Below are 24,529 nucleotides of genomic sequence, written 5' to 3'. Positions count from 1 at the left end.
CTATCTTAGCCAAATAGGCCCGATAGCTAGGTCCTTAAGCCCATTAGGGTTTTCTAAGGCCAATTAAGGTCCATTAGACCCATTAGACACATGTTTGGGCTTTAATGTCAATTAGGGCTTCATTAGGCCCAATAGGGTTTCACTAAGCCCATTAAGGCTTCTTTGGGCCCATTAGGGTTTCTTAGCCCCTTTGACCAACCATCCAAACGAGTCAAAACACCATCAAAGCACAAAGCCACCACCTCACGGTGGTGGTTAGGGGTTCTTTCTCATTATATCATTTCCAATTACACTTTACAAGGCTAAATCTCAAGGAGGCGGCGTCAGACCCGACACCGACGATGGCGGCTAGGGGTAGTTTCTTGTGGTGGCGGCTGAGCATCAATTAGGGTTAGGGGTCCTGTTCCATTAAAATGAGAGGGAAGGAAGAGTCGTCGGGTATAAGTCCCGTATTCTTGAAACTTTCACTCATTTACCATTTTTAGTCCCTCCCCATAATATCTTCTTCACTTTAAATCTAATATTTACCCATTAGCCCCTGATCTCATAAATTCCTTTCAAATTCGACCCATGAATTACCAAACAACCCCTAATATCTTAATTATGACATATTCAGCCCCTCCACCTCTTTTCCTTTTTAAATTAAATCCTAAATAATTACCACGGGGCTCCTAACTTCATAAATATTTATAAACGGGGTCCAGAACTTACAATTTTAATCCCCGACTTCTTAAATTGCCAATCAACTCCTCGAAACCAACACCCTCCATATATAATTATTTATTTTAGAGCTACCATTCGCTCATTAATTTATTTATTTATCTAATAAATAAACATGGTGTTACACTTGTGAGTGTTTGTGTGGTTTTGAAGAGAAGAAGAGGTCTTGAAGAAGAAGGAGTTGGAGTCCAAGCTTCTAGATCCGAGCAAATCTGAGTGGGAAGCTTCTTATTGAGGTATAAAGCTTCAGAATTTGCCTTTCCTTTGTCATGATCATGTTATTTGAGTTTTTTAGGGTTTGGTCCCAAAAGATGGAGACTTTATGAGATAATGAACTCCAGAGACCTTGATCTACCCCTTTTCAGTGTATTGTGTGAAGTAGAGTCATAAAAATCCAATCTTGGACGTTAGGAGTGAGCCATGCATGAGATATGAGCTTCATAAGGAAAGGGGATGGGTGTTTTGAGTGTTTGTGACCTAATTAGCCATGCAAAGACTTAAAGTCACTAAGTTTATGGATTAAGATACATTAGAGAGTCCAAATCTGAGATATGAGTCTATGTCCTAACTGGTCAAGACCAAAAATGTGAGGAGAGTGAAACTGGGGCGTACGCTGGGCGTAATCCCAGTACATGCGGTGTAGGGGTCGAGCATCCCCGATGCCTACATGGTAGCCGAGTACGCACAATGTAGAGATCGAGTACGTGCAACATACTCCCTACCGTTGACTTTTGTTAACTTGTAGGGTTTGGTCAAGTTGTGGACTATTAAGCCTATGGAGGGGTAAAATGGTCTTTTCATCCTTCTGTGAGTGTAGAAGGGTTAGTCTAGTTTCTTGAGAGCCAATATTAATTAGGGATAATTATTATGTGCTAGGCGGAGGCTAGACCGGTGGGTAGAGTTCGAGATTCCGAGTTCGAGGTTTTCATTTGCTACCTTATGAGGTGAGTCTTCTCACTATACTTACCTTGTGTGGTAATTTTATATGTGGCCAGAGGTTCTTATGTGAATGGGCTGTGTTTTGAGATATCCTGCTATTTGTTTTGTGATATGCTTACTGTGTATTATATTGAGCTGCTGAGTTGAGGGACCATAGGGTCCATTTGAGTTGTGGGACCGGAGGGTCCCACTGAGACACATTGATCTGAGGGTCTTATTAAGTTATAGCCTCGAGTGGTTGATGTGTTGTGTGTGTTATTTTGGGGAACTCAGTAAGATTTATGCTTACTGTGTTACGTGTTATGTGTTTCAGGTAGTTCTGAGGATCGCGACAATGCACCGGCATGATTGTACACACTGGCGGGAGTTGTTTCTATGATTACGGGATTGTGAATTTCATTGTGAAATAATTGACATTTTAGATACTTGTGTTTTTGAGATTGTGAAATGAGAATTTAATGTTTTTGAAAAATGAAAATTTTGATTGAAAATTTACGTGGTTACAGATCGACTGAGACTAAAAAGAAATAGGAAATGCCAAGAAGAAGGACAATAGGAAAGAAAAAGGGAAGGGACCAATGACCTAAGTGTTGTTGTTTATGTTTAAGGATGTAATACGATGTTTCTTTTTGTTGGTTTGCTTTATGTTGTTATGATTTGTGTTGTGAAAACACTTATATGAAATCTTTTGTAGTGCTTTTTAAACAATCAACACCATGGTTGTGTGTAAAAACAATTATGTGTAACTTTTGTATGTGGTTTCATACCACAGTAATTTATGTGCCTATTATGCTAACGGAGTTTCTCATTCATTTTAGTGTAATGATCATGAATGGTCAATATTGGATCTTTTTGCTTACTAAACTACTAGTAAATGAACCATTATGTTCTTGAATAGAAAATACAATTGCATCATTTTACAAACAACAAACACATTTCAATTACAACAAAACGAAACAACCGTATTTCCATTGCATCAACCACGTGTTCTATTACACCAAAGACACATCCATTACAACAAAATGAAACAGAAAATTATGACAACCCCCAAACTAGCATCATAACACCACCTACTGCATAGTTCGCATCTTCAACCAAATAAAAAGGAAAATTAAAACCCAAGTAAATATGCATAAAAAATTGAACATTCTAACATGTTAAAGAGCTTCTTCAAACCTGTTTTTTCCCTCGATAAATTGGTTATGCTTTGAATGGATCTAGGACACCTTGGTGAATCAACCCATTCAATGAATGAACACTTTTATCCATACTTGTAGCATGCCCAAACCCTTCGACTTGGCTTATTTTCGGTCCACGATGTCATGATTACAACTCCTCGACCACAAAAGCAAACAAGCATCTTCGATTGTGTGTGTGACGAGCTGGAGGAGAAAAAGAGAGTTGAAAGAGAGGGATAGATAGGGCTAAACCCTTAAATAAGGGGCAATTGAACCTCACATGATATGCAGGGCATTAAACGGTAAGTGAATGATGTCGTTTGATGGAATGACCAATTCTATAATATCAAAATAACACAAGGATTGAGTTTGTCTTTTTTTTTTTTTTTTTTTTTGATTATAGAAGTTGAACTTTATGTTTCTATTACACCATACCACACAGGTGTTGGTGATTTGTCATCATCAATATTATTTAAGTGTAATGGGATTACTTTGTTGACCGAAAGTGATCTTGATAAATATTAAAACAAGTAAGGATGGTATTGAGTACACACTTGTTTAAGTTTGATCAAGTTTCAAAGTACACTGTCATTTAAGGGCGAAAGCCCTAAATGAACGGGGGTCCGAGGCAGCGCCCCTGGGAGCGGGGTCCAAGGGACGGCAACCCCTGGCGGGGTCCAAGCGGCAGAAAATCGGATTTTCAAAGAACTGACGATTATTGACCCTTATCCAAACTTCCGTTTTTATGTCAGTTTTTATAGTTTTATGACAGTTTTTAGACAAAGATCATAAAGTTGGTTTTGATCTCATTTCTGATATATACGAAACTATCATCAAAACATTCTAAGTTCTTGTCTCTCTGAGTCTTATCTGATTAAATAATATTGGGAGTACCACCCAAATATTTTAATGTGAAAGTGTTTAACACAATTACAGAGTCCAAACCTTTCTATACCCCAATTTCTAACAATAGAGACCATTTTTTGTAATTTTGTCTAAAAATATGTCAATGTCTAATTATAAAACTTATACATATTAAATTGTAAAAAAATATTATATAATGAAATAATGAAAACATGTTATTCTGTTATTATAATGTAAACAGGTAAAGTTTAAAAAAGTTGTTAATGAACGAAAGAATCATTTCTAAAGAATTAGAAAGAAATGAAAAAAAAAAAAAAAAAAAAAAAAAAAAAAAAAAAAAAAAAAAAAAAAAAAAAAAAAGTTCAACAAAATATTGTCTTCGACATTTTTTTTTTCTAATTTCAATAATTTTTTCTAACAAAAAATACATTTTTTAACAATAAAAATTTGAAAAAGAAAATACAATAAAATTGTTATCGTCGTCATATTAGAAAATTTTGTTACAGTTTGATACTTTTAGTGGAAAAAATTATTACCATATTATAATAACTTGCTGAACCAACAATATATAATTACGTTGTTCGATGTGGAACCTTTTCTAAATATTGTTCCTTTAATAAAAAAATCAAATGGTTAAACCGAAAATAAACAAAATACAATGGCTTTTTTTAGTTAACCATTTAAAAGAATAATAAACCACATACTTTAAACAATTTATAGATTGAATCTATCTCAAGCCTCATAATTCATAAAATAGAAGGTGAATATTAAAATTTAAATAAAAAAAAAGTGGTTCACAAACGTTTCTTAAACTCTATTCTAAATGTTTTGTTAAAAAAACAATCTCAATCACATGCATATACTGCCCTTAAAGATTTTGGCATTTTCTTTTTTGATTGGTAGATTTTAAGTCTTGGGAATACAAAAAATCATTTGTTCAAGAATTGAATACTAAATAACACCAAAATATGCACACTACAAAAATGACTGATATATTTTCACATGCAATATATAATCTTATGGTAATTATATAACGTCTTCAAGTGTATTTCTACAAACTTTGAGCTAGTTTTTCAAAAAGAGTTAAAAACATATTATTTTTGTTTCATATAACAATGAAACAAAAAAGATTATTCAACCGCTTTTTTTTATTAATTTTCAGCAAATTTAATATATAGTTGGATAATTGGAATTCCAAATATTCTCATTACTTCCCGGAAATAAAAATAATTAATACTTGCAAAACGTATCATATTTATATGATTATAAATCCAAAAATATATGACAGCTGTGGGATTTGAACCCACGCCCTTTCGGACCAGAGCCTAAATCTGGCGCCTTAGACCACTCGGCCAAACTGTCACTTGTGTTAATTGTATCCTTAGATCCCTTATAACTATGACTACTAATTGTAACGTATAATTTCAAAAGTTTCACCATCGAAAGAACATTATAAGTATTTATGATTTTTGAATCATGTTAAACAATTTTATTTCTTTGATATATTTATGTCATTTGAGCTTAAGAATTATGTAATTTTTTTGGTTAGATAACGGATTTCTTAATGATTTATTTTTAAAGACGTAGGTGTAAATTTATGTCATTTTACCAAGGTGCTAAGTAAATCAATTAATATGTTTGAAATATGATAAGTATTCGATCCAAATATCCAATCAGGAAAGCCAAAAGAAACCATATTGACTTTAGGAGTTCCATCTTCGAATACCCGTTAAGGAAATGTTAATCAGCACTAAACGAGATATACATTTGGCTCATAGGCAATAACAACAAAAAAAAAAAAAAAGAAAAAAAAAAAGAAAAGGTGTTGGTAAATCGAACCTAGCAGGACAAAAAAAGCAGATAATTAGAGATCATTTTCTATAAATGATATTACAAAATGACCATTTTTATAGAAAACCAAAATAATTATCATGCTAAAAAATGGTCATTTTCGAACTCCATTATGATTTTCCAACCACTTTATGAAAATCATATTATATTATGACGGATAAAGATAAATGAGACTTGGTATTGGTAGTTTATTTGCTTCCAAGTGTGCACTTTCACCCAAATGTCAATTCATTATGAATCCAAATGGTTTTTGGGTCAAATTTATTAAAGCTATACACGGTGAAGAAGATGGACATAGAGAGTTTAGGATAGAGATAGAGATGTCAATGTAGCTTCTTTCGTGTGAACGGTGGTTGGTAATTGATCTAATACTCTGTTTTGGAAAAATAAGTGGAGGGGTGACAAACCTTTTTGTGAATTATTTCCTAGATTTGGAGCATGAGACAATTCAACATTTATTCATTGATACATAAGTTTTTATTTTGCCACTATCAATCTTTTCATTGATTGTGATATGATTAAGACAATGTGAGATAATTTCCATTACCCAGATTCAATATTCTTCGATTGGTGACATATTAAAGATTTCAGATCGACTTCAAGGTACAAAAGGTTGTCAAGCAATCGTTAGATGCCATCACTATTACTTTTTTTTTTTTTTTTTTTTTTTTTTGGAGATCTCGAAATCACAGTCTCTTCAATTCTATTAAACATAAGAAGGACGTTATTTTTTTTTAACATAATTTATCCCGATAATACTTAATAGTACCCGAAGAAAGAGGGCCTTAGACAAAATAATATTGCTACTCTCAAAACACAATATTCAACTTGAATAAAGGAGGGAAGGCATTGTATGTCGTCTCCTTGCACATAATGAAAATAATACTACTAACATAGCTTGCACTCACATATATACCGCACAATTTGACCATCTTAAAATAAAGACAATTAAATAATACCTTGCAAATTCTCATCATCACCCATGATTAATGCTAATACTCATAGAAATATCTTATCATCTTGTTGAAGTAGATTTATGACGCCATGGGTAGCATATCAAGAAAGTCCGATCATCACCATGTTCATATGTTGCAAGGAAGTTAGGATCTTGCTCAACTGATGCTGCATATCCTTCCAACACTTTGACTATTTCATCAAAACCAGGCCTCTTATCCGGTTTACTAGACCAACAACGCCTGATGAGTCCACAAAATGCCTTTGGACATGAAGCATGCAATGGGGGTCTAGCATTCTGCAGAAAGTTTGAGGGTAAAATAGGCCTTGATACATACATGAATATATATATATATATATATATATATATATATATATATATATATATATATATATATATATATATATATATATATATATGACATATGATTAATAAAGATACCTTTTGGCATACTGCAAATGCAGCCTGTTCAGGAGTCATGTTGTCAAATGGTGTCAAGGCAGTTAGAAGCTCCCACATGACAATGGCAAAACTATAAACATCGATTTTCTTTGTGTGTTTTTTTTCTTTAATCATTTCAGGAGCCATCCATCGATAAGTGCCTGTAAATCCCTTTACACTTCCACACTGAGATTCTAAACAGGAAATACCAAAATCTGCTACTTTTACACACATATCTTCACCAAGAAGTAGATTTTCAGATTTAAGATCTCTGTGAATTATACCCTGTGAATGAAGATATTGCATTCCCCTTGCAATGTCAATTGCTAACTTCAAAACTAAGTTGGGATGCAGTGAATATGGCTCCTGTTGATGAAGATATGCCCTCAGAGAACCACCACAAAGATACTCATTGATTATACAGAACACTGGTGGTTTCTTACAGGCTGCAAAAAACTGCATCACAACAGGAAATTAAATGCTACTTATCAATTATGACCATAAATGTAATGTTATTATGTTGCTAATATAGAATACTACAATAAATAAAGGGTTCGTAACTAGAATCAGAATCGAACACGTGTGTTATATATCATCACCCAATGAATTACCTTTGATGTGACGTGTCAACAGACTGAAGGCACACGTTTTGACCTTTGTATTCTCTTATAATGGGGCCCAACTTATGAGAATAAACAGCTGGCACTGTCTAAATTCTATAAGTCTTAATCTTGCATAACTATCAGGATTTAACAAATGGCAAATGCCAACCACTTGAAAATATTATCATTTTAATTTGTTTTGTAGAAAAACATGCGTTCGTTTTCTTGAAAAGAATAATAATGATTTTGAAAGAATGGTTGGCGATTTCTCTACTAATATTTCACCCCAAATTCATATCCACATGACCACATCAAGTTTACATTCTACTCAACAAATATTACTTCCATATATTAATTACAATTCAAAATTAATGGTGCGTTTGGTTTTGGTAGCCATAAACCTAATCAGAAAACAAGTGAATCTGTTGACTATTGATCTTGTTTTAACTGTTTGGAGCAATAAGCTTGCTAACAATCATAACAGATAATGATTAAAAACCCTTCAAGTTCTTAATCTTAAATATGTTATTGTGATCCTCAATCCTCATATGATAAAGTCAGAATAATCAAAAGAATAAGAAACGCAGAGATTTACATAATTACACTACAATGAGAATATGTACTTACAGTGATGATGTTGGGATGTTTGAGACGAAAAAGCATGTCGACCTCAGAAGTGAATTGTCTTTCTAACATGGAAGCCAAATCGCGATCTTCTTCAGGTTGACTGATAAGCTTAACAGCAACATCATTTTGCTTATAAACTCCTCTGTAAATCCTACTGTGCTTTCCCATGGCGAATTTATTCCCAATAAACAACTGTGACATATCAGCACTCCATTCCAGTTCTTCCTCTTCTTCCCCTTTCGCTTTAATCTCACCTCCAGTCGACACTAGATACTTCGACCATGACACGGCTCTCTTGTATTCCCCAAGGGACAACCTCCTTTCCAACTTCCCATTGTTAGAAATTTGCTTAAACCAGTTAAATCTCTTCATAGCTTAGGTTCATTAAAAACAGATATCAAGCACGTCGCAGTTAAAAGTAACAAATTTTGCAAATTACAACAAATATTACAAGCCACATTTGTAATTTTCTGTTCATCCTCATTATTGGCCAGCCGAATTGGCTACCGTTCAGGTGGCTGAAAAGTGTTAAATGTGAAGAAAAAAAATCCAACAAAAGCAAAAGACGAAAACAACTGTTGATTTAGATAGCTAAAAAGCTAGGTATGCATCGGTTTGCGTACGAGCTTCGAGATATGAAAAATCTCTCTTTTTCAAGTTGTCTGAAGCTGGATCTTCAGTAACGACAGAATCTACGTAAACGATGAAACGAAGACGAATTACAACGGAAAACGTGAATTTATAAACTTCCGGATGGTAAGTAAACAGATTAAGGTCTTCGTAGCGAGTGAAGAGCAGAAAATGAGAGACATAGATAGGGAGAGAGAAGGTGGCGGAGGTGACGGCGGCCGCCGGAGAGAAAGAAATCCGGTTGAAGTGTGTCTTTCACTTGGTGGTTTTAACAATCATAACGTGGGAAGATCAACCTCAAAGGAGACAAGAGGGGTATTGCCCATTGATCGTGACGTCTAACTTTTTCTTGAATTTCCTATTTTACCCCTCTTTATTTCTAGATTCCAGATCACCGGTTTCGGTTTTTCGTTATGCAATTACCATATTGCCCCTTCTAAGTTCAACTACTCTTTCCATCCGGACTACAATTTTTTTTTGACACTTACTAATGAGTAAATTACATGAAACACGAGTAAATTACATGAAACACGTTCAGTTTTTATTTTTAAAAATAAAGTCGTCTTTCGTTATTTAAAAACTTATACGCTTCATCCCCAGTCACAAAAAGACAATTTTACCCTTATTCATTTCTTTTTTGTTTTATTTTATATTTATCGATTGTCTATTATGAAAATAAATGTTTATTGCCTTCAATAAAAACACACCCTAAAGACTAAACATGTCGTTTCTCTCTCCCACATTTCTTCTTCAGTTCTCTCCACTAGTATTACTGTTGAATCCGACGACTTCAAGACATCTCCGATCACTCCAAACACCTCCAACGATGCTATCAAACCTTCACCCACCATACCCTAACCAACCCTTACTATTCCCTTTCCCCTTTTCCTTATTTCCTCATTAAAACCAGGTCATTGGACCAGGTCACAACTCACAAATCCAATATGCAATGTAGGAGAAAATGGAGATTCAAATCGGAGAAGCAGGTTTAGATCGAACTCAAATCGTCTCAATCGACGGTCCTCCTTTGTGATGTGACAATGATATGAACCCTAGATGATGCGATGATGGCGATGCGCTAGTGGGGATAGCGACTCACATGTAGCAATGATGGTTCATTGGTCGAACAGAGTGTAAATTTGCAACCCCCTCTAGCCATCTTTCTTCGTTAACAAATCATATTTGTAGGTTCACTGAATCATGTCTGCTTTCAAATAAAGAACTCTAAATCCTTTTCTTTCAATCAGGTCCATATTGGATCAGATTTGTCATCTACCTGATTCTTCCTTCCTGATTTGCCCTAATTATTCTTTCCTGATTTGCAAGTGGGTTTTCCGATGGAGGCTAGTGGTGGTGTTAATGATGAATGTGCACTTTGAACGGAGGAGTGGGTGCAGTGAAGTGAGGGGTGACGGTGGTGCAACATTTTCTGATGGTGGTGTAAATTACTGGTTCTGGTGGTCAGATCTTATTCAGTAAAATAGAAAATTAATTAAATTATTTTTTACTAATTAAAAATATCAAAAATGTTCAAAATGAATGAAAAAAATGAAAAGGACATTATAGTCTTTTTATGTATCAAAAGGGATGAAATGTGCAAATTTAAAATAATAAGGGATGAACCGTGCAACTTTGAACGACACGAGGGACGGTCCGAGTTAATATTTGAAAATAAAAACTGAACGTGCATTTTGACACCTACATGAGGAACGATTCGTGTAATTTACTCTATATTATTCTAGGAAAAATGACTTTTAGAAGTGTAATTAAGTTTATTCATTTAAGTTTAGACAGTATACAAAATATCAATAAACTAAGGCATTTGAACAAAAAATATTATGAAATGTATGTTTTGTTTAAATTACACATTATGGTAACCAACTGATGGAGTTAATATTTTCGACAAAATAGTTAAATGAAAATTTGTAAATTACGTGGCCGGCATTGTAGGCAAGCCCGACCCTGACAGTGGGCAACCCGAGCGGTCGCACAGGGCTCATGTCTCTAAATGATCCAAAATTCATAGAATATATGATATAATATATAAAGAAACAAAACTAACTTATCTGAAAATGTTAGGAGAAATATTTTCATTTAAATTAGCTAATTTTATAATGTTTTGACCATATTTGTGTTTTTTTTAATATTAATAGTGAATTTTATAACGGCGTATCTATATTTTACTTGTTTTTGTTATATTTATGGCTTACCGACCTATTTTTCTTTTCGTCCTGGGCCTACTATATCTTTAGACCAACCCTGATCGTAAGAGAGTAAATAAGTTTTAAATTTGTTTAAAAAACATCATTCAGTATACCCAATAAAAAAATAGTAATGAAATAAGGTCTTTGTACACATAATATCATCAAATTACACGTTTTGTTTAAATCACATCTTATGGTAACCAATTGTTTCAGATAAGTGGTTGACTTAGCATATATAAGTTTGCATATTTAATTCTTATTTGACACATTAATTGGCATACATGACATTACTTAACATATAACCCTCTTAAATGAAACCAATTATAGTTATACCAATCTTGAATAACTACTTTTTCTTCTACTTCTTCTTTCGTGGTCTCATCCTCTACATCTATGATCTCTAACTCAAGTACCAACATTTCCATATCAAATGGGACATTTATGATACAAAACTCGGTCTATGATCTCTACATATATGATTTTTGGAAACAGGTTAATGAAGAGTCAGTTGGTTTCAAAACTCAGTCTATTTCCTTTTGATTTGGAAATGTTGGTGCTTGAGTTAGAGATAATACATTTAGAGGAAGAGGGCATGGAAGAAGAATTAAAAATTATTCATGAGAGGTATGTCCCTAATATGTTTCATTTAGGGGGGAGGGGGGGTTGTATATGTCGATTAATGTCCTACATGCCAATTAATGTACCAACCAAGGTTGCAGAACTCGCTACTCAGTATTTGCTCGGCCGACTGTCAAGTAGTGAGTACTTGGATTCGGTAATTCATGTAGAAATATTTTTAGAAAAATGATATCTATCAAAATCATAAGTTAAAATCATAATTTGGTTGAAATATATAATAAAATTAGATACATACGAATACATAAAAACTGAAATACACACAATTATCTCACTTTGTGAATAATTACTGAAAATCTAAGAGATATATGTAGTAATAATCACATGTGTGTGTTAAATAATAAACCATTAAGTCTACTATGCATATTAATCTTGAAATTCTTGATTTTTTTCTCTTTTTATGACAAATTTTACCTTTGACTAAGTTTGACCGAGTTGAACGAGTATGCTCGAGTAAGACTGAGTAGCCCGAATTAAAGAGATGTTGATCGAGTTTTAACCGAGGTTAACTGATTTTTTACTGAGTTTGACTTAATCCGATTTTTTTGCTGAGTTCACATAACTCGCCTTGGTGGAGGGCCGATTCCGAGTACTCGGCCAAGTAGGCCGAGTTTTGCAACAGTGATGCCTATATATATATATATATATATATATATATATATATATATATATATATATATATATATATATATATATATATATATATATATATATATATATATATATATATATATATGCTAAGTCAGTTACTCACTTAAAAAGTTACCATAATGTGTGATTTGAAAAAAAAAAAAAAACATGTACTTAAATACTTAAATGGTATTATGTGTACCAAATTTGAATATTGTTTTTTGAACAAATTTGAAAACTTAGTTACCAACCTATATCATTTTCCTTATCAGTCAAATCCATGCAATTCATAATTTTCTATAATTTTTTAACTGATAATATTAACCTAATATGTCGATTACCATAAAGTGTAATTTAACCAAAACATGTATTTGAATGGTATATTGTATACAAAAACCTTAATTCACATATATTTTTTATACATGCTAAAGTTGAATGATATTTTTTAAATAATTTTGAAACTTAATTACCCTCTTCGATATTTTTAATTATCAAGTGAGGTTCAAATTTATACCTTTTGGACATTCCTTAAAAAATCTTCAAATATACTAATGACAAAAATATACATTGATTTATTAAACACGTAATCTAAAAATTGAAAACCAATACAAATATGACAAACAATATGGATAAAATGATCGAACTTTTATTTTCAACTTTTTATCTAAATAAAGTTAGAAGACTTATGAACGTCATATAAAGAACTTGTGATGAGCCACTAACTAGGTCCCCAAAATCAACTTTTCAAGATTTCGAGTCCTTTTATTTTGTTTTAATTTAATTCATTTTTTTTTAGATCAAATTTTATGAAAGATCTCCATCAATTGTGTTGTAATCTACTCTAAATTTCAATTATTTAGTAATTTATTTTAAACTTTGACACCAAATGTATTTTTTAAGTTTATAAGCAGTTATTCATAGTTTGGGTTATAAATGACACGAATTTTACAGATTAATGAAATTTTATCAAATGAACATGAAAAACAATTTCATAAAGAAGTTCAAAAAGATTTCAAATTCGTAAACCGAGATTGAGTTTTGAGAATTTTGTAATATTTTTTTGTCTCTGGCCTAAAATACCGGCTTATCTTTATTATATTAATATTATAATAAGCTGGTTATATGTTCATGTATCAAAAATAGCAATTTGCTTGGAACATTGACAAAAACATTAAAGGACATATTTGATTTAGATAAGGATCAAAATTACCAAAAAAGAAAATTACTTAACCAAAATTGCAAAAATGAGTATAATATTTTGGGACTATAAATGTAATTTACTTTCATACTCAACAAATGGAAAAGGGTAGAAAAAGGAATAAGAACGAGTGGGGGTACAAAGGTAAAAGGGCAAGGAAAGGCGCGTGGGGCAGGGGGTGGGTGTCGGACAGTGCCGTATCCTCATTCCGTATACGGCCTTTCTCTCTCCTGCTTTATTGGGGTTGTAGCCAAATCTTGTACTTCTGTCAATTTGGATTCCAGGTCTTTTTTTCTTTTTTTCTCTATTTTTATTTTCAACAAATCAGCAACACCAAATACATGGTATATTTGATTTAACTAATTTAAATGTCTTCATCAAATGTTTCCGGGTTAATTACTTAAAAATCGTTGGATCTTTCAAGTTTTCTAAGTTTAGGTGTTATATATTTGTTTTTGAAAATGATAATTTGTAATTGTAACAGAATTTGATTTCGTTTATATTTTATTATTTTATTATATTATTAGGTTATAACCCGTGAACACTACGAATCATCAAAGAAAAACATTAAAAGTTAAAATTAAATGATAAGCATGTTGATTCACCAATGATTATAAGAAACTTATTAATTTACAAACATAAATTGTTTTTTCTATAAGTTTATAACGATATAATGAAAGTTCAAATTAATATTTAAATTTGTTTGAATTTTAATCAACAATTTGTATTTGTGGATAATTGATAGTTCTAATTAAGTAGACTCCAATATAAATAGGGATGTCAAAACCCCCGTGGGATCCCGTTCCCGTGGGATCCCGATTCTGTACGGGACTAAATTTAAAAAAAAAAAAAAAAAAAACCGGGAGCGGGAGCGGGGGCAGAATTTAACCCCGCTTATTTTCGGGATCGGGGTCGGAAGTTGGTATTTCCGTCCCGTACTCCCGCGGGGGCCCCGGTTGTATATTTATGTAAAAAATATATATTTAATATAAGATACATATACAAAATAGATTTTCTAATTTTAGGTGTAGGTTAGGTTTCACTTTCTCGTTTCCAATGAATAGATATTGAAAAGGTAGTGAACTGATAATATATTTTTGGATATGTAAGTATTCTATATTTGTAATATTGGATTTGTCATATTTTATATTTTTAAGATTGTTGGAATTGTCGTTTTGTAATGTTGGATTTTTAATTTTTTAGTTTCTAAAAGATTATGTTTTAAACTTTTAAAGTTATTAAAAATAAGCTTTTTAGCCTAAACCAAAATAGTTGTTTAGCAAAAAAAAAAAATTAAGCGTATAAACAGGGGGAACCAGGGGAACGGGGACGGGACCGGGGGCGATGGAGGTAACCGGGGGCAGGACCGGGGGATATGTAAACGGGGAAGCCGGGGGCGGGACCGGGAGTGGAGGCAACAATTGATTTCGGGGGCGGGAGCGGGAACAGTTATTTCCGTTCCCGTTTGGTCCCGTTGACATCCCTAAATATAAATTTCAATATAGTGAAAAAAAAAACAAATACAATCAATCATGGAAATGATATTGTTATATGTCGAATAAAAAATTAATGTAATTCAAGAAAAATACACGAACACACAAAAAAATAACTAATTAAAATGATGAATGAATGGTGGTTTGCTGAAATGGAATCGGTTTCATCTCAAACCCAATTGGTACCATCATTAGTTTTGAAATAGAACATGTAGCGCTAATTGTAGTCATTTTATACCATTTATCATAGCTATTTCTTGCTAAATACCAAAAGAAAAATATCACACAATAGTCTCAGAAAATGATTTATTCGACAATGATCCACGACTTTAACTTAATATATGCATAAACAAAGAAAAACAATTTGTCTAAAAACAATAAAAACCTTGATGCCAACATGAAGCTTGTTGATAATCAAGGGTAGCCAACACATCATTTTCAGTATATTTGGAAGTTTTTACCTTTAGTGCTAATTCTAAGACTTTGATTATAGAACTAATGTAGTTCCTATCAATAATCAACCATTTGGCATATTTCAGTATGATTCATGAACATCATTCGAGTTATCTATCAAAAAGGTTGAATTTTTCTTTAAATTGAATGGATATCATAAGGACTCGAATATATATATATATATATATATATATATATATATATATATATATATATATATATATATATATATATATATATATATATATATATATATATATATATTACACCCATATTTAACTGAAAAGCTCCAACTTATTATATACGGATCTTTATGTTTAAACACATTTTACCGTTAGAAAAATGGGTAGATGGTTTTAAAATACATACATATATTAACATGTTTTAATCAACCAAAAATTAAATACCTTATGTTGTGAACTTGATCCTAGACAGGTAGGTTGGTGATTTTTATGAAACGCTCTTAGTTTTCATTGAAACTTTTAAGGTAACTTGTTTGAAAGTCAATTTATTAAGGACGGTATTCGGAATTAAAAAATATAACATGCATTTATGCTTAGATTGGAGTAGAGACTGACTTCGCTTTATGTAACATATTGACTTGGCTTTAAGAGGCACCAATTAAGAGAAAATTAAGAGTAGATGTCCAAAAAGCAACCCAACCCATGACAAAAATACATTTAAACGTATAAATGTATGCAAAAAGTTGCAACCTTCCAATGAATAGCGATGTTTAAGTTAATCTGATTCAGAAAATAATAAACATATAAAACCAAATTTAGTCAAAATGGATCCATCATGGAAGTGAAAGAGAAAGCAGTAGCAAGAAACATAAACTGCCAAAATTAAAACACATAAAACAAAGATCTAATATACATGTAGAGGATAATGCTTACCTAGGGTTGCTATAAAATAACGACTTTGTAAGGGATTGGTAGAGGTCAACATGGTTTTAAAAGTTAACGTTTCAATCGTTCATAACCCAAAGATCTCAATAATTTACAATCTATATAGGAAATTCAAACGAAGAATATATATATATATATATATATATATATATATATATATATATATATATATATATATATATATATATATATATATATATATATATATAGTCATTGAATTCAAATGAGTTCCACTCCATTCCATATAACACCAATGCTATAAGGGTTATTTTCTCTAACTGATTTGAACATCATATATATATATATATATATATATATATATATATATATATATATATATATATATATATATATATATATATATATATATATATATATATATATATATAAATTCAAATGAAAACATTATATAATGTGAAAACGTGAGAATATTACTTTATGTTACTATTTTACTATAAATTTAATATGTATAACACTATAGTAATTATAATATGAATATATTCAATTTTATATTGCCATCTTCATGAAGTTACAAATTGATATTCTCATCTTTTTTCTCATAAATGACCAAATTGTCCTTTTTGTCAATATTGATTAAAAGTTAAATCTTTCTAAATTTTGGGCTGTTACAAATATTTTTTACAAGTATTTGATGTTCATATTCACTTGATATTTTTTCTTATGAAAGCTTGAAAAAGATTAGAGTTTCAAGTAAAGATAATGTTTGAATGATCATTAAAATAATTTATATTGATTATAGTTACAGGGGTTGACAAGTCACTTAAATGTTTGTGTAAGTGTTTGATGTTCATTAGGGTGTTAATGAGTATCCAATTCAAAATTATCCGAAAATTTGAATATTCAAAATTTTGCATATTCGAAATTTGAATATCTGAATTTTCGGATTCGAATTCAGATAACTATTTTTTTTTTTTTGTGGATATTTCGGACATATGATATCTAAAATATAATTCATATTTATTAGTCGAAAATGGAAAATTGTAAGTAGGACTCGGTTAACTATATTATGTCGAAGCTCGTCCCTATGGTCGCTTTAAACTTCCAAATCTATGTTGCACACATGTTATTGCCAATTAGAGATTTCAAATCGATCATTTTCACATACGCTACTTTTGCTAAAAAAACATATTACCCAATTTTAGCTATTTGATAATCTTTTACATATTTGTTAGGCTTAAAACCCTATATTTTATTATTAATTGCTACGTCACAAAGTCGGACTAATAAACAACAATCATACGAAGGGTTTGAATAAAAAAAAATAACTAAATAAATAAAAAGCAAGATTTCTGAATAGTTAATTAACCATTAATAATCATAGATTATATCCATCATTTTTAATTTATATTGTTAAGGATAATGGAGAGTGTTTTTAATTGTTTGTAAACTTGTAATTTATAAACATAAAAATTGAATATCAAAAATCTACTATCCAAAATTCAAAAACTTTCAAATATATGAAATTTCAAATATTTGGTTTTGAACGCCTCTACTCTCGCCACTCACAACTCACATGTCACATTGGCGCTAGATACGTTTTTCTCTTTTATTTAATTTCCAATTCTCACAATCTACAACATGTCGAAATACATATCTTCCAATCCACACATTTTTTGTACACGTTATGATGCATATTTTATAAATGGAAGAAGAGAAAAAAGGAATGGGAGTAACATGTTAGTCAGGCCGCTCAACCCACAAAAACTACGGTATATCCGACGGCGGAATGATGGAGCATGTGGTATCACCAGCTTCTCATTTTGTGCCACACCCTCTTTTGATCATTTGAATTTTAAAGTTCTACAACATTCTTGTGGCAAAATAAAAAGGCAAATCAAAATACTTCCTGAAGAAAAAAATTAAATGTTCAATAATCAACCATGAAACATGAACTCGAGATCTTATTTATAGATTATTATATATTTATCGATAGAACAAAATTAGATATAATTATTGTGTTTAACATTTTTCTTGTAGTTTACATATGATAAAATACAATTTTATATATCCCATATGTTTTATCGGTCGACACATATGTTAATAAAAAGACCGTTAGTAATTATATGTCTAAAACAGCTCTTAATAAATACCCAATAAATATGTGATAATTAATCAAACATGAAAATCATTAAACTAATATTGTTTTATTATCTTCCAAAGTAGAACTATTGTAAGAATACCGTATTGTTAATTTCCACTTAATGATTGTTTCAGCCATATAAAATACAATACATTAATTATCCTACAACGATACAAGCCAATCCAGTAAAATTAAAATATATTCTTTATGACGAATAAGTCAATTTCTTAAGTGGAATAATGACCTTACCATTGAAAAAGTCAAGATTAAAAACGAAAGTCTAAGTATAAATAGTAAAAACTGAACTTTTGTAAGGACAATTTACACGTAAATTAAGTGTGGTAATAATATGATACGTTTTTAGGTATATTTTGTGAAAATAAATATTTAATGACATTATAAATTCATAATCATATAAAATATAATAATAGATATTGGTTCATTAACAAATAGATTTATGCTAAATTTCTTTATTCATTAAGTACATCTGTCTTATTGTATGAGGTTTTGTTTTCAATAAATATATTTGGAAATTTAATAAAATAATAATTGAATAGGAATAAGTTGTTTATATTATATACTAAAGAGGAATAATTGACATCACATGCAGTTCACGTACGTACAATATGAGGTACAAGTCCTTATTATTTTACCACGGCTTTTGTACCTTCCACAGTCCACTCATAAGTTTGTTTAACAACGACTCATCAATTATTTCTTTAAGAAGATAAGAGTAAATTACATTTTTGGTCCCTATGGTATACATCTTTCTGTATGTTTGGTTGTATTTTTAGAACTTTGACACCATCAATCCTCATGGTTTGACAAATGCTTTATTTTTTGTCTTTATCCCACTTAACATCTTATACCATTTGGTTATGTATATGAAATGATTCAAACTAGGAAAATGGTCATGCTGTGCTATGGGTGTGTTTGTTTGATATATGTTTGTTAGAGGTGGTTAAGACTTAATAGGTTTTATATTTAACTTTGGTGTGGAAGTTTGAGTACATGTATAGTAACATTAAATTCGTATAGTGTTTAAAATGGTATAAGTTGTGAGTTCTGTGTTTTTGTGCAGATTATCTAGTAGTGAAGGAAAGGTAAAGAATCATTGTTGTTGTGTGTAGCAGTGTGGTTCAATTTGATAACAAAACAGTGAGTATAAAAGTAGCATTTTAAAATTTTTTGGAAGATTGTCAGGAAAGGTTTGTCTTATGTTGCAGCTGATTCGGTTTTATAAACAATATATCATAAGTTTAAGGGTTTTATGCGCAAAATTTATACAAAGTTTAACAAAAACTGGAGTGACTGCTACAAGGTTTTTGTGTCAGGTCATGACTGTGGATGGCGCTTCCGTTTTGACACTTGCAACTTCATCTGTTGGTCAGTAAAAAAGATGTTAGTATGTTGTTTACCTGCATGTTTCATGTGATAGTGTTTACCTGCATCATCATAGGAAAGCATTCTTGTACTTTTTGATGCATAGGTTTTCGAAGATGATTCTGGAAAGTGTGGTGTTGGTGTATTTGGAACTGCTGACTGTTGAAGGGGAGTTTCGTCCTCGATATCAACTGTTGTGAAGCGAATGTTGCCCGCACTTGAGTTTTTGGTCATTTGAAATACCCATTTTTTGTAAACCTTTGCAATCTTGGATGAAGGGTGGTAAGGTTTTTCTATGAGTATGTCTATATTGTTGTATAGCTTTTTCAGATGTTATCGAAGTGAGTTTTTCGACCGTGTTGTCGGATAAATTTGCGGTTATCGAGTCTGTGGTATCTGTCAACGTTGTTGAAAGTTTGTACATGTTTTCATGTAGATGCAATTATTGTAATTTAATTTGTACCATTGTTAGTCATGTTTTGGAGGACAACTTACATGAAGATTAGGGTTGTGACTGTTCCATCTAATGTACAAAACCAGTTGTTACCCTTTTTAAAGCTGCTTGTCTTACATAGGGGGCATAGAACTTGGTACCAGTTGTTTGTAAAACTGATGTTAACTGCAGATGCTTTTACAGTAAAGGTTTTGTCCTATTGTAGGATGTTAATTAGATATTAAAAGTAACATTTTCTTGGGTTCATTTTGAGTATGTAAATGTAAGTTGGTATATCTTACCAATAGTTATGAATATGGTTTTTCGTTTATGTCATGTAACGGTGTTGGAGGGCCTTTACACGCAGAACGCGACGTACAATTTCGCATAAACCTATAATTTTTGTTTTTTTAGTGTATATAGTAAAGTATGTTCCAAAGCAAATGTCTCTGATACCTGTCAAGTAAGGCAGCTGTTTCTGGAATTGATGGGTTGATATACACATGACTTGCACTTGTTGTTCCTACTTTTAGTGCACCTGTAAGTGACATACATAACAGACATCAATACTTTCTACAATAATTTTTGTGAATGTATATGTCTTACAATGTCTTATTTCCTCCATACCTGCAACTGTCATGATCTTTGCATTTGTCACAGCAAGAACTGTTGGAGCAGGTGTGGCCTCAATAAGGTTGCGGTCAAAATTTTCCAGTACATTGGTACATTCTTTCCATAGACCAATAGCAATTTTTTCGTTACTGTTTTTCCTTTGTTGTTAGTGTGTTGGTAATAGGTAATATAAATGTTGAATTAGTTACAACTTATGATTCGGTAGTGAGTATGAGAAGTGTGTAAGGTTCCTTTTTTTTGTCGCGAGTTCTCTGAATTTCACAAACACACCTAAGAAATCTACATCGGGATTACCTGGTACATTAGTAAATAGAAATTGTTTTTTGCGATTTATTATTGTAGTTGTGTATATATTGTTATACCTGGCGCTTGTTTTACATAGTCTGGTATTTGGCTTTTGGATATAAAGTGAAACGAAGTTGTAGGTATTATTCCTGTATCTGGAATTCGGTAGATTGAGGAGGCATTGCCAACACTAATATATATTTCTTTGCCTATCCAATTTTGATATTCGTCTGGTTCGGCACACGCATAATCAGCATAACCAGAGATAGTGTAACAGTTTGAAATAGTCAATATGGATTTTATGTGTCCTTGATCTTTTTTCTGTCCCAGAATCTGAATGCTATCTCCCTGTTTTGATGTATGGTAGTAAAAATAATATTATTATATACAAGAATGTGGAAATTTATAAGAAAGCTTAGATACTTACATGCTTGTCGACTGCTAGGAACCAGGTTTTATATCATCGAATTTGTGGAGTCCATGTGCGTAAAATGCGAACCTGCAATGCTCCTCCTGAACATCCATATTCCAATGTAGAAATAGTTGTAGAATCCTCAGACATGGGTCTATGAGTAGAGTTAAAGAAAGAGTTAGATTGTAATGTGCAAAAGCTAGCAATCCAATAATCAGATAATAGTTTACCATATTATGTAATAATTTGTTATAAAGTAAATGATGTAATGTCATAAATTCGTATGTGTAGTCAGGCTGTTTTGAACATCAGAAATTTCTACTTTGTGTAACAAATCTTTGAAAACAACGTTTTTTGTTAAGTTGTTTGTTGTGTTTGTGTCATTTTTTATGAGAACTTTGATGGAATTGGGAGATGTGGCTCGAGATAGAGCAACATATAGTTGACCATGTGTGAAAACAGGTTGGGACAAGTAAACACCAATTTTTTTTAGTGATTGGCCTTGGCTCTTGTTTATTGTCATGACATAACAAACTTTAATGGGGGTATTGCTTCCGAAATAAGGTGAAAGGTGTGTCAGTATTCTTGTGTATGAATTTTATGCGTGGTATATAGACACGTTTCCCAATGGAAGTTCCTGTGATAATTGTTTCCTCAATTACTGTTGGTAACAACTGTGAGACTATCAAACGTGTACCATTACATAATCCCTCCCTTTGGTTTATGTTTCTTATTAGCATGATTGGTGTGTTTACTTTCAGTACAAGTTTGTGTGGAGGGATTCCTGAAAAGTGTAATTCGTTTAGGTACTCAGGAGGATAGAAGGCTTCTAATTCTGAGGATTGGTTACCATTAGTTTCTAAAGTATCGACACTTTTGTAGATTCTGAAGTTACCCGGAGTCATTTTCAAAATAAGATCATTTATTTCATTTGTTGTGTTGTTTTTTGGACAGATAATGGCTCTGACGGATAGGTCAATAGGAGTGGGGTCCGTTAGAATTCCATCGCCATATACAAAGTTTATTAAATCTTACAAAGAATTTTCTCTTGGAGGTATCAAAAGTGAGTCGGGTATTTGGATCCACTTTGTATCTACCGCATCCACTGTTGAGATTAATCAGGTTTAATTCACAGGTTCAAATGCATGGCTGCTAGTTTAATAATTTTATGGTTTTTTTAGTTAATAGTTTATTTTGGTTTATTTTATTTAAAGGGTGAATAAATAAAAATGGGTAGAGGGGTTTGACTGCTTCATGATGTGTAAGTTGGAGTCAAAGCACGTTGGGTATAAGAAGAAGTCATCATCTTTACATAGTCTTTAGGATTAGAATAGTATTTGATTTTCATTCTGTTTGTTTTCACGTGTATGCATGTAAGCCTATATATAGGCTTTCTTTAATATGAATAAGTAGTGAGATTTCTTCCTGTAACTTTCAAAGTACATCTCTTTTACACTTCAAATTAGAAAGTTTTTATTCTCTTCTGCAAGTTCAATACTTTCATTATACACGAGAGTTTTGAGTGTGATATTTAAGACTTTCTAAACCAACATTTGGTATCAGAGCGGAGATAGATTGAAGAGGGGTTGATTTCAGATTATTAGGTTGTTTTCTTTTCTGTTCTAGGGATCAAAAGGGTAGCGGAGACGAGTCGTGATTCCGGCCAAAATCAGCGGGCTTGTTAACCCAGTTTGATCGAAGAACAACATAGGAGGATCAAGAGCAACCAGAAGGTGTTAATCAAAGGGTGAAAAACAGAAGGTGAAAGGTAGCAAAAGGTGTTTGCAGGTAGCTCTTTCAAGCAGTGGGTTTTTTAGTTGATTATATAACCTTGGTAGTGCAGTAAAACGCAAGAATGGCTCCACCGAAGGATCAAACAGCGGCTGTTGTCAAGGAGAGCAACACCATGACTCTTCAATGTCCGGTATTGTCATCAACAAATTACACAGTATGGGCTATGAGGATGCGGGCTATCTTCAATGTTCATGGGGTGTGGGAGGCAATCGATCCGGGAGTCAATGGGGATGCCAAGAAGAATAACATAGCAATTACACTTTTGTTCCAAGCCATACCCGAGGAGCAGACACTGTTAATAGGGAATCTCACAACCACAAAGGAGATGTGGGAGGTTCCCAAAACTCGTCATTTGGGTGCGGATCGAATCCGGGAGGCGAGACTTCAAACTCTAATGGGAGAGTTTGAAAATCTGAAGATGAAGGACCAAGAGGTGATAGATAACTTTGCTAATAAGTTGTCTGAATATGCTTCTCGAGCGGCCTCACTTGGATCGGTTATGGAAGAAACAAAATTGGTTAAGAAGTTTCTTAATGGGTTACCAAAACGTTTTACTCATATGGTGGCTTCTATAGAACAAGTTGTAGACTTGAAGACCATCGGTTATGATGATGTTGTAGGTCGACTTAAAGCTTATGAAGAAAGGATCAAAGTTGAGGAGATCCAACCCGAGCAAAATCAGCTTTTACTTGTAAATTCTGATGAAAAACCAAAAGAAAAAGAGCATAGGTGTGAGCATTGTGGTTGTGGAAACTCGAATCGGGAAGACTATGGGCGTGGCCGAGGAGGAGGTCGGGGTCCCGGGAAAGGTCGAGGAGAAGGTCGAGTACAACGGGACAAGAGTCACGTGAAATGCTACAAATGTAATGAGTTCGGGCATTACATTTCGGAGTGTCCATTGTGGGAGAAAAAGAATGAGCTCAACTTGAACCGGTGCGAGGATGAGGAACCGGCACTACTGTGAATGATGCACCTGATTAAGGGGGTGATTGTTGAGATTAATCAGGTTTAATTCACAGGTTCAAATGCATGGCTGCTAGTTTAATAAATTTATGGTTTTTTTAGTTAATAGTTTATTTTGGTTTATTTTATTTAAAGGGTGAATAAATAAAAATGGGTAGAGGGGTTTGACTGCTTCATGATGTGTAAGTTGGAGTCA

At 32.4% G+C, this 24,529-nt stretch overlaps 2 protein-coding genes and 1 non-coding gene across 3 annotated transcripts; 1 reads left to right on the top strand and 2 right to left on the bottom strand.

The window, feature by feature from the left end:
- Positions 1–4,983: 4,983 nt before the first annotated feature.
- On the bottom strand, positions 4,984–5,063 carry TRNAL-UAG (transfer RNA leucine (anticodon UAG)). The gene has a single exon. It is a non-coding gene; the product is annotated as a tRNA-Leu (tRNA).
- Positions 5,064–6,305: 1,242 nt separating this feature from the next.
- Positions 6,306–9,090, bottom strand: LOC145027934 (serine/threonine/tyrosine-protein kinase HT1-like). Its single transcript, XM_078976942.1, has 3 exons — positions 8,178–9,090; positions 6,949–7,404; positions 6,306–6,804 (listed from the first exon to the last, which is right to left on the bottom strand). Exons 1-3 carry the CDS (start codon positions 8,547–8,549, stop codon positions 6,568–6,570), a joined length of 1,065 nt encoding a protein of 354 aa, XP_078833068.1. The 5' UTR covers positions 8,550–9,090; the 3' UTR covers positions 6,306–6,567.
- Positions 9,091–23,431: 14,341 nt separating this feature from the next.
- Positions 23,432–24,334, top strand: LOC145003350 (uncharacterized). The gene has a single exon (XM_078962479.1). It carries the CDS (start codon positions 23,432–23,434, stop codon positions 24,332–24,334), a length of 903 nt encoding a protein of 300 aa, XP_078818605.1.
- The last annotated feature ends 195 nt before the right edge of the window (positions 24,335–24,529 follow it).

Source organism: Lactuca saligna, chromosome 1, assembly GCF_052625555.1.
Source record: "Lactuca saligna cultivar CGN05327 chromosome 1, ASM5262555v1, whole genome shotgun sequence".
NCBI classification, from domain to species: domain Eukaryota; kingdom Viridiplantae; phylum Streptophyta; class Magnoliopsida; order Asterales; family Asteraceae; genus Lactuca; species Lactuca saligna.
This window is presented reverse-complemented; position numbering and strand designations above follow the sequence as displayed.

Bases quoted from the DNA above. Each gene is read 5' to 3' on its own strand.
- LOC145003350 (XM_078962479.1), top strand. From the start codon at position 23,432: ATGGCTCCACCGAAGGATCAAACAGCGGCTGTTGTCAAGGAGAGCAAC.
- LOC145027934 (XM_078976942.1), bottom strand. From the start codon at position 8,549: ATGAAGAGATTTAACTGGTTTAAGCAAATTTCTAACAATGGGAAGTTG. The intron at 7,405-8,177 runs GTAAGTACATAT...GTTGTGATGCAG, and splicing joins AACATCCCAACATCATCACT to TTTTTTGCAGCCTGTAAGAA. The intron at 6,805-6,948 runs GTATCTTTATTA...AACTTTCTGCAG, and splicing joins CATTTGCAGTATGCCAAAAG to AATGCTAGACCCCCATTGCA.